The sequence below is a fragment of the Plecotus auritus genome (genome assembly GCF_963455305.1).
Source record: "Plecotus auritus genome assembly, chromosome: 3".
Taxonomy (NCBI): Eukaryota; Metazoa; Chordata; class Mammalia; order Chiroptera; family Vespertilionidae; genus Plecotus; species Plecotus auritus.
Window position 1 is genome coordinate 171916094 of NC_137772.1, and position 10840 is coordinate 171926933.

Below are 10840 nucleotides of genomic sequence, written 5' to 3' on the forward strand. Positions count from 1 at the left end.
GGGGGGGGGTTTGACCCTCAGTCCAGCCGGCACCCTCTCCAATCTGAGACCCCTTGAGGGATGTCCAACTGCCCATTTAGGCCCGATCCGACCAGGCAGTCGGACATCCCTCTCACAATCCAGGACTGCTGGCTCCCAACTGCTGGCTCCCCGCTGCCTGCCCTCTTGATTGCCCCTAACCGCTTCTGCCTGCCATCTTGATCACCCCCTAACCACTCCCCTGCCAGCCTTATTGATGCCTAACTGCTCCCCTGCCAGCCTGTTTGCCCCTAACTGCCCTCCCTTGCAGGCCTGGTCACCCCTAACTGCCCTCCCCTGAAGGCCTGGTCACACCTAACTGCCCTCCCCTGCAGGCCTGGTACCCCCCAACTGCCCCCGCCTGCTGGCCTGATCGCCCACAACTGCCCTCCCTTTCAGGCCTGATCCCTCCCTACTGCCCCCAACTCTTGGCCATCTTGTGGTGGCCATCTTGTGTCCACATGGGGGCAGGATCTTTGACCACATGGGGCCATCTTGTGTGTTAGAGTGATGGTCAATCTGAATATTACTCTTTTATTAGATAGGATAGAGGCCTGGTGCATGGGTGGGGGTCAGCTGGTTTGCCCTGAAGGGTGTCCTGGATCAGGGTGGAGGTTCCCTTGGGGCGTGGGGCGGCCTGGGCGAGGGGCCTGTGGTGGTTTGCAGGCCGGCCATGCCCCCTGGAGACCCAAGCAGAGGCTCTGGATTCTGGGATTTATTTATCCTCTACAATTGAAACTTTGTAGCCTGGAGCAGAGCCAAGCCTTCTGCTTGCTCTGTGGCGGCAGCCATTTCTCTTGGGATTTATTTATCTTCTATAATTGAAACTTTGTAGCATTGAGTGGTGGCCTGTGCCCTCAAGGGCAGGAGGAAAGCTTGGCTTCCTCCATTTCTGGGCAAACCCAAGCCTCCCTCCTTCTCTCTGTGTCCACAGCTATCTTGGTTGGGTTTATTTCTATTTTTGCTCCTGATTGTCTGGTGGGCGTGGCTTGTGGATGTAGTGGAAGTATGATCAATTTGCATGTTACTCTTTTATTAGATAGGATGAGCATGATGATACCTGTCACACAGTATTGAAGATGGGAGCTAATGCATTCTCATTGTAAGCAATCACTAAGTGTTAGCGATGTCTTCTAATAAGTGCAAAGTCAGTAATGCTTTGACCTCTCTGGTGCCTCTAATCTGTTTCTAAAAATACACAATTGTTTTTGTCCTTTAAGTTTCTTTTTTTTTAATTTTATTGTTTAAAGTATTACAAATAGTAAGACATATATCTCCTAGTTTTCCCCATTGACTTTCCCCCAGCCTCCTCTACCCTCTGGCACATGCCCACATCCCACCCCCACAGTGTCTTGTGTCCATTAGTTGTCCTTATATGCATGCATACAAGTCCTTTGGTTGATCTCTTTCCGTCCTCCCCCTCCAAAACACTCCCCAGCCTTCCCGCTGTAATTTGACTGTCTATTCTATGATTCATCAGGTTATAATGTTCTTTATTTTCTATAAATGAGTGAGATCAGTGGTATTTTTCTTTCATTGTCTGGTTTATTTCACTTAGCATAATGCTCTCCAGTTCCATCCATGCTGCTACAAGTGGTAAGAATTCCTTCTTTTTTATAGCAGCATATATTCCATTGTGTAGATGTACCACAGTTTTCTAATCCACTCATCTGCTGATGGGCATTTAGGCTGTTTCCAAATCTTAATAATGTAAATTGTGCTGTTATGAACATAGGGGTGCATATATCCTTTCTGTTTGGTGTTTCTGATTTCTTGGGGTATATCCCTAGAAGTGCATTACAAGGTCAAATGGGAGTTCCATTTTCAGTTTTTTGAGGAAACTCCATACTGTTCTCCACAGAGGCTGCACTGGTCTGCATTCCCACCAGCAGTGCCCTGGGGTTCCTTTTTCTCTGCATCCTCTCCAGCACTTGTCATTTGTTGATTTTTTGATGATAGCCATTCTGACAGGTGTGAGAAGGTACCTCATTGTCATTTTGATTTGCATCTCTCGGATAATTAGTGACTTTGAGCATATTTTCATATGTCTCTTGTCCTTCCTTCTGTCTTCTATGGAAAAGTATCTATTTAGGTCTGTTCCCCATTTTTTATTGGATTGTTTATCTTCCTTGTGTGATGTTGTATGAGTTCCCTGTAAATATTGGAGATTAAACCCTTATCAGTGATAACATTGGCAAATATGTTCTCCCATACAGTGGGCTTTCTTGTTGTTTTGTTGATGGTTTCTTTTGCTGTGCAAAAGCTTTTTATTTTGATGTAGTCCCATTTGTTTATTTTCTCTTTAGTTTCCATTGCCCAAGGAGCGGTATCAGTTAAAAAATTGCTTCAGCATATGTCATGTTTTCTTATCCACTCAGCTATTCTATGTCTTTTGATTGGGGCATTTAATCCATTTACATTTAAAGTTATTATTGAAAGGTACTTGTTTGTCACCATTTTTATTCTTTATTCTGGTGTTCCTTCTTCCCTTCCTATTTCTTCTTTTTACAGCAGACCCTTTAGAATTTCTTGCATTGCTGGTTTGGTGGTAATAAACTCCCTTAGTCCCTTTCTGTCTGTGAAGCTCCTGATTTCAACCTCAATTTTGATTGAAAGCCTTGCTGGGTATAATATTCTTTGATTCAGACCCTTCTTTTGCATGACTTTGTATATTTCATTCCATTCCCTTCTGGCCTGATGTGTTTCTGTTGAGAAATCAGTCGCTAGTCTGATGCGGGATCCTTTGTAGGTAACTTTCTGTCTGTCTCTGGCCGCTTTTAAGATTCTTACTCTGTCATTGGTGTTTGCAAATTTAATTATAATGTGCCTTGACATTGGTCTTTTGGGGTTCATTTTGTTTGGGACTCTGTTAGTTTCTTGGATTTGTGTGAGTTTTTCCTTCCCTATATCAGGGAATTTTTCTGTCATTATTTCTTCAAACAGGTTTTCTATTCCTTGCTCAGTTTCCTCTCCTTCTGGCTCCCCTATTATTCGGATGTTGTTTTGTTTCGTGTTGTCCCAAACCTCTCTTAGGCTCTCCTCCTGCTTTGTAATTTTTTTTTCTAGAAGCTGCTCTGCTTGGGTATTTTTTCTTACCTTGTCTTCTAGCTCACTGATGCAGTCCTCTGATTCTTCTAGTCTACTCTTGATGCTTTCTATTGAATTCTTTACAGCAGCGATGTCATTTTTCATTTCTTCTTGGTTCTTCATTTCCACTTGGTTCTTACACATATTGTTGAATTTGTCTTCCATTCTTTTCAGCCACCTTATGACAATTTCTCTCAGTTCTTTCTCTGACAGGTTGCTTGCCTCCATTTCATTTACTTCCTTTTATGGTGATGTCTCTTTTTCTTTCATATGTGGGCTGTTTCTTTGTCTCCCCATGGTCTCTCTTCTCCAGGTGTTTGCTAATGTAGTTCTCTCTCTCCTTTTCCTAGGTGAAATCTGACCTTTCTGTGAGAAGGTGAAGAGCTCCTCTGAGTCTGCATATTCACATTGCTTGGGGTAAGGTGTTCCTGGGTTCACAGCTGTTCCCTGGGTGTTATTCTTGTAGATTCTTCAGTTTATTAACAGAGCCTATTTCAACAAAAGTTTGCTCCCACCAACCCTGTGCCAACAGGAATCCCCAATCTGGACTATCTCTCAAGGCTCCAGTAAAAAGTCATAAGATATGTGGTAAATTCTTTTAATTAATCAGTTTTCCTACAGCATGCATATAGGAAAGGTCAACGTTCAGGAAAGTCTACCCATAGTTCACAGGACCACACTGGTCCCATAGCTCTGCCCCCCTAAAAATACACAATTTGAAGCTTAGTTAAAATTTGAAACTATCAAAATGTGTAACCTAAGAAATGCCACTATATTAATTTGCTCTGCAGTTCTACTAAGCACACTAACAAACCAAATTTCAAATTTGGAACCCACCAATAAAAAACAAATTAGTTCATCAAATAAAGGAAATGTATGAAATTCTATATAGAATATATGCCAAATTGGGTCTCTCAATTCCAGAACAAGAAAAGAAAAATAGAAAAAATTAAGTGCCACTTTGTCTTTCTGTGAGAGAATTTTGAAAGGAAATCTACACACACGCACACACACAGAGAGAGAGAGAGAGAGAGAAAAATGAATTTGTCTACATACAAACAAAAAAAATATATTTTATATATGCTCTCAGCATTAGGAAAAAGAAGTCCAGCAGTGGAGTTTAGATTTTGGATATTAGGCAAGCCACAATGAGAATTACATGTCAAAAGATAGATAATATTTTGAATATAAACATTGAACAGCTCTGTGACACAATCCACACTTATTGTTTTATTTGATTTATAACCTCAGGAATATCACTAAAGTGGTTCACTTCGTTGAAAGAAATTCTTTCTGATCAATTGCTTAAAAGTATCTCTCACTTGTTTGTTTCTCAGTGTGTAAATGAAGGGGTTCAACATGGGGGAAACAGAAGTACTGAGCAGAGCTATCCCTTTATTTAAAGACACTCTCTCCTTTACCGAGGGTTTCACATACATGAAAATGCAGCTGCCATAGGAAATAGACACCACTACCATGTGAGAAGAGCATGTAGAAAAGGCTCTCTTCCTCTGTTGAGGAGAAGGTATCTTCAGAATAGTCCTGATGATGTTTGTGTAGGAGAGAATCACTAACACTGGTGTAACCACGAGCGTCAAAATGGCTGAGAGAAGCACCATTAATTCTATTATATCCGTGTTTGTGCAAGAGAGCTGCAATATAGGAGAAACATCACAGAAGAAATGATCTACAGTGTTGGCTGCACAGAAATCTAGCTGGAGACCTATAAGGAGTGGTGGAAAAATTATTATGAAACAGGCCAACCATGAAGAAAACACCAACAAGTTGCAGACTCTGCCACTCATGATGGTGGTGTAACGCAGGGGTTTGCAGATGGCCACATAGCGATCATAGGACATGGCAGCCAGAAGAAAAAACTTGGCTGCACCTAAGGGAATAGTGAAAAACAGCTGTGCGGCACAGTTGTAAGATGTGGACTTATTGCCTCTTACCATACTGACAAGTAATTTGGGGATGCATACATTTGTGAACAAGATTTCTTAAAATGAGATATTTCAGAGGAAGAAATACATGGGCATCTTTAGGTGTGGATCCAAGAGGGTGAAAGTGATGATGGTTAGGTCCCTAGTGACACTCAACATGTAGGTAATAAGATGGAGAAGACAAATGACAGCCTGTAATTGTGGATCATCAGTCAATCCAAGAAGAATAAAGGCTGTCACAGTCATGTGGTTTCTCATAGCTGGCTTCTATTAAAAAAGAAAAAGAGGAAGAAATGAAAATTAAAGGGAAAAAGGCTGCATGAGATGACTATTTTCTTAAAATCTTCCATAAACACGTTGCTTCCCATATCCAACTCCCTTCTCTCTTCTGCTAGTCAGCACTACCAGCCTACCAAAACACACTCATATCCTTGTTTTTTGTTTTAAATAAAATGTAAACTAAGTTTTTACTTGGTAGAGATGGAAAATTGTAGTGGCTTGGTCTAAATGTTTAGTTATGTGCTTGTTTACTCATAGTATGTCACTTTTAAATAAGAAGTGCACAGCATGTCTTTTAAATGAGAACGCCCATAAATAACTGGAAAATTTTTGTTGTCAATTATTTAGTTGAAATGTATAACCATGTACCACTTAATTGCACATTACCTTTATTTTTTTATGCTGTTTTTGGCTTACAGTGTAATCCATATACATTTTTTTTCTTTTTTCTTTTTTTTCCCTTCAAACTTTAATAATCACAATAATATCCCACCACTATAGCTATTTTTTCCTTCATTTATTAAGGTATTACATATGTGTCCTTATTGCCTCATTACCCCCTCACCCCCCCCCACTCATGCCCTCACCACCCTGGTGTTTGTGTCCATTGGTTAGGCTTATATGCATGCATACAAGTTCTTTGGTTGATCTCTCCCCCTACTCCCACCCTCCCCTACCTTCCTTCTGAGGTTTGACAGTCTGATCAATGCTTTTCTGTCTCTGGATCTGTTTTTGTTCATCAGTTTATGTTGTTCATTATATTACATAAATGAGTGAGATGATGTGATATTTATCTTTCTCTGACTGGCTTATTTGGCTTAGCATATACTTTTAATTAAAAATTTTGTTAACTAAATGGAACTCTATTTTCTTTTCCAAAGGTTTGTAAATCCAGCCATTTCACAAAGATCACATATTACATGGGTAATCCTATATAATAAAAGGCTAATATGTTAAGTGTCCGGTAGTCCAATCATTCGTTCAACCAATCAAAGCGTAATATACTAATGATTTGAAAAGGCCACTCAACCACTCACAATGACATGCACTGAACACCAGAGGGCAGACAGTTGACCAGTCAACCAGTCACTATGATGTGCACTGATCTCCAGGGGGCAGACACTCCAACCGGTAGGTTAGCTTGCTGCTGGGGTCCGGGTGATCAGGACTGAGTGATAGAGACCAGAAACACCCTTGAGCCCTCCCGCAGTCCCCCCCCACCCTCCCCCGCTCGAGCTGGCAAACCTCCTGCATCCCTCCCCTGTCACGATCATGCACCAGTGGGGTCCCTCAGCCTGGCCTGTGCCCTCTCACAATCTGGGACCACTCTGGGGATGTTGGAGAGCTGGTTTTGGCCTGACAGTGGAATGACCAGTAGATATGATGCACATTGACTACCGGAGGCAGATGCTCAATGCAGGAGCTGCCCACACATGGTCAGTGTGCTCCCACAGACGGAATGCCACTCAGCCAGAGAGGGGCTCACAGCTGGTGAGAGCAGTGGCAGTGGTGGGAGTCTCTCCCGTCTCCTTGACAGTGCTAAGGATGTTCAACTGATGGCTTAGGCCTGCTCCCCGGAGACACACCGAAGCCATCAGTTGGACATCCCCCAAGGGCTGCCAGATTGCAAGAGGTTGCAGGCCGGGCTGAGGAACCCCCCTCCCCAAGTGAATGAATTTCGTGGACCGGCCTCTAGTATCAAATGAAAGTAAATACAAATAAGAAAAATGCTATATAATAAAAGGCTAATGTGCAAATTGAATGGTGAAATGACTGGTCACTATGACGTGCACTGACCACCAGAAGGCAGACACTCAATGCAGGAGCTGCCCCTGGTGGTCAGTGCACTCCCACAGAGGAAGCACCACTCAGCCAGGGGCCGGACTGACAGTTGGCGAGTGCAGTGGCAGCGGCAGGAGCCTCTCCCACCTCTGCAGCAGCGCTAAGGATGTCCAACTAATGGCTTAGGCCTGCTCCCCAGAGATGGAACTCAGCCATCAGTTGGACATCCCCAAAGGGCTCCCAGACTGTGAGAGGGCAAAGGCCAGGCTGAGGGACACCCCCAAGTGCATGAATTTCATGTACTGGGCCTCTAGTCTACAATATTTCAACTATTATCTTCAGTATTTGCAATTTTTACCAATCTATTAAATTATTTTACATCAACCTGTGACCCATTGTTCTTTTACTTCTTTTAATTAAAAGAATCATTCATGTTTTTATTGATAAAAATTAAAAGTATAAAACTATCTCCTTGGGTCACTGATCTTAAAGTTACACAGAACTTCAAGAGATCTTCAGAAAAGCGAGTTGCTTTGTAGGAAGTAAAGTTTCATCATCTTCATATTACAGAGAAATAAGACCCTCTTCTTTGCCAAACATCTTTTTTTTTCTGTGTTTATTACTCTTTATGGTGACTTTGTAATTATGTAAGTCAGATTGCAGGTAAGGAATGTCTGCCTCTTAAAATTAACATAAAATTGACCTAAATATTTCTAGCCCATTAGCAGTGGGAATTCAATACTTTCATCAAACTTCTGAAAATTTAAGACTTAAATCCTTATAACTATTTTTAGTTTAGCTTCCTAAATTGTTCCTGAGACTTGAATTTAATTTCATCTCACTTGCCCTGGTTGTTTCTTTCCTCTGATATACACCCAAGCAGATATAAATATGTATCTTCATGGACAGAGACCATGCCATCTTGAAGAACAGAGCTGCTTAAGACTAGGATCCTAGCCTTGCCACTACCCAATCTGGTCTCAGTCACAAACCGGGACCCTACAGCCACAGGTAAAAGACCTGGAACCACAGCTGCTGACCCACAACACCAAGACCTCAGGCACCCCGGCCCCAGATTTCTGTGAGTCACAGAGTCAATCCCCCTCGCTGCCAGCCCTGCTGCAGTGGCATAGGAACTGCCAGACCCTATCCGCACACACAGGTCTCCTGCCCACACAAAGCAGCAGCATCTCTACCTGAATTTGAGCCTGGGTGTGTGGACATGGGAGGTTTGTTTCCCACAACCACACTCCATGCCCAGGCAGGGAGGCTGTGCTGAATTTGAACCTGGTTGTGCAGACACAGGAAGATTGTTTTCCTCCACAAGACCCTGCACCCAAGCAGGAAGGCTGCGCTGAATTTGAGCCTGGACACGCTAACTCACGGAGTTTGTTTCCCACGACCAGACCCCTTGCCCACACAGGGAGGCAGCACTGAATTTGAGCTTGGGTGCATGGACACGGGGAGTTTGTTTCCTGCAGTCCACACCCACATGACCCGACCCCCACGTCCACACTGGGCAGTAGTGCCACGTGACTTTTATTCAGGGCAAAGGCACATGGAAGGCTGTTTTTCACAGGGGTGGACTGCCTGCAAACACAGTGTGGCTGAGGAACCTGGTGCCCCAAGCAGACTGGGGACCCTGATTCTCCACGCAAGAGGCAGCACTGAGCACCAGTGACTTTACTCTGTTTCTCTTCACACACGCCTAAGATTCCTGATTCCCTCTGCATTCACACTAAGAGCCAGTGACTCCAATTCTTGGTGCATGTGCACACAGGGACCCTGATTCTCGGTGCAAGACTGCACCAAGCAACAGAGACCCTGATACTCGATTCTTGGAGTAGACACAGGGGGTCTCTGACTCCTGACATGTGCTAGGTGACTCTGATTTTTGGCATATTCCGGTGGGGTCTCTGTTTCAGCATGGTGAAGGCAGGGTCCCTGATTCTAGGTACACACACGAGGCCACACTAAGCGCCTGTGACTCTGATCCTGGGCAAGCGTGGATCCCACCAACCCATGGCAGCCTCACATCTTGGTGTCAGAGCTCTTCAGTGACACTCAGGGTGTGCAAAGCTCCCACTTCACACTGCCCAGGCCCCCACAACTCGACATATGAACCTTCTGGTGATAGTCAGAATGGGGACACAATGAAACAATCCCCAGAGGAAAGAAAAGGAGAATCGCCAAGAAAGAAAATAAGTGAAATGGAAGCATGCAACATGACAGAAAAGAATTCAGAGTAAGGGACTTACAGTTCATATAACGGATGGACGAGGAAATCAACAATCTATGCAAAAATCAGGAAGATATCAAAAGTGATATAGATACAATCTAGAACACCATGGAAGGTTTCAACAGTAGATTGGAAGAAGCAGAGGACCAAATTAGTGAGTTAGAAGATAAAGTACAGAAACAAGCCTAATGTGAACAGCAACTGGAGAAAAAAAATTAAAAAGCAGAAGGAGAGCCAAAGGGAGCTTTGGGAAAATGCAAAATGAAGTAACATACGTATAATAAGGGTGCCAGAAGGACAAGAAGAGCATCAAGGATTAGAAAATCTATTTGGGGGGAAAAGAAGATGGCGACTGGCAGGACGGAGGTGAGGGAGAGGAAGTGAGTGAGTGAGGGTATGAAAGGAGAGTGTGTGGATATGCATGGTGTGTGTGTGAGTGAGTGAGGGAAAGTTAAATCTCGCAGGAGCAGCAGGGGCTGGCATAAAGGCTCTTCTTGACAAGGAGAGATTACCACCGCTGCGGGCACTCCCCAGACAGTGGGACTCCAGCATAGAGTCCACGCCATCTTGAAGGAGAGAGCGGCCTTTATTAAGAACTCATCAACACCACCCACCAAACAGGCCTTGGAACTGCCCTGCAACCCAGCAGCCACTCCAGCCAAAATCCTGCTACCCCAGCTGCAGACCCATGGACCCTGGGACCTCCACCTCCAAAGGTGCACCGCTCGGCAGCAGTAAATGCAACCTCCCTCTCCCCAGAGGCAGAACTCCGGATTTGCGAGTATCCGAACTCGAGCGTTTCCAGCCGGATTTGCGCGTTTCTAGCCTCACAGGGCACTCCACTCCTTAGGCAGTGTTTGGGAGCTGCTGAGAGCACCCGAGAGTGTGATTCTGCACAGACAAGGGCGCGCAACCCTGCATTAGAAATTCTGAATTCCCTCTTCCTGGATAACTGCCCACATTCACCCCAGCAGCTCAACCGCAATGCCAGGACCACACAGAGTGCATAAAAATTCTGCGCCCTGGCAAGCGCACCTCCACAGAGGTGAAGTTCCAATAGGCAGGCTCCCTGAGCCCATCTTCCCACAGGGCGCTAGTGGGAGCCACTGTGAGCAGTCCCTGGTGCAATCTTGAACAAGCGGGGGTGCACTCCCCCCCAGCAGTAGAAGTTTTGAATTCACTCATCCTTGATACTGGCCCACAGGCGCCTCAACGGTGCAGCTACACTGCGAGGGCCCTTCAGAGTCCTTCAGTGTGCCTCACTGGCAAACGTACCACGAGTGCTCCTGTGAGCCGTCACTGGGAGTAAGCGCCTATCCACCACAAGTGCAACTGTAAAAGGTGGGTCTGCCCACCCCAATAGTGCAGAACTCTGGACACCACAGTCACGCCTTTCCAGAGAACAGGCCCCCTGAACCCCATCACCCCAACAGACGGTTCTTGGGTGTCACTGTGAGGCCCTGCTGGGCACGCGTGATTTCAATTAAGGGTG

General features: G+C 44.7%; 1 protein-coding gene across 1 annotated transcript; it reads right to left on the reverse strand.

Annotated features, from left to right (window-relative positions):
- Positions 1-4364: 4364 nt before the first annotated feature.
- On the reverse strand, positions 4365-5294 carry LOC308244245 (olfactory receptor 6C74-like; the record flags this gene model as incomplete). Its single annotated transcript, XM_080660216.1, is given in 3 exon segments — positions 4365-5105; positions 5107-5123; positions 5126-5294. Coding segments are annotated over 3 exon segments (927 nt in total).
- Between the last annotated feature and the right edge of the window lie 5546 nt (positions 5295-10840).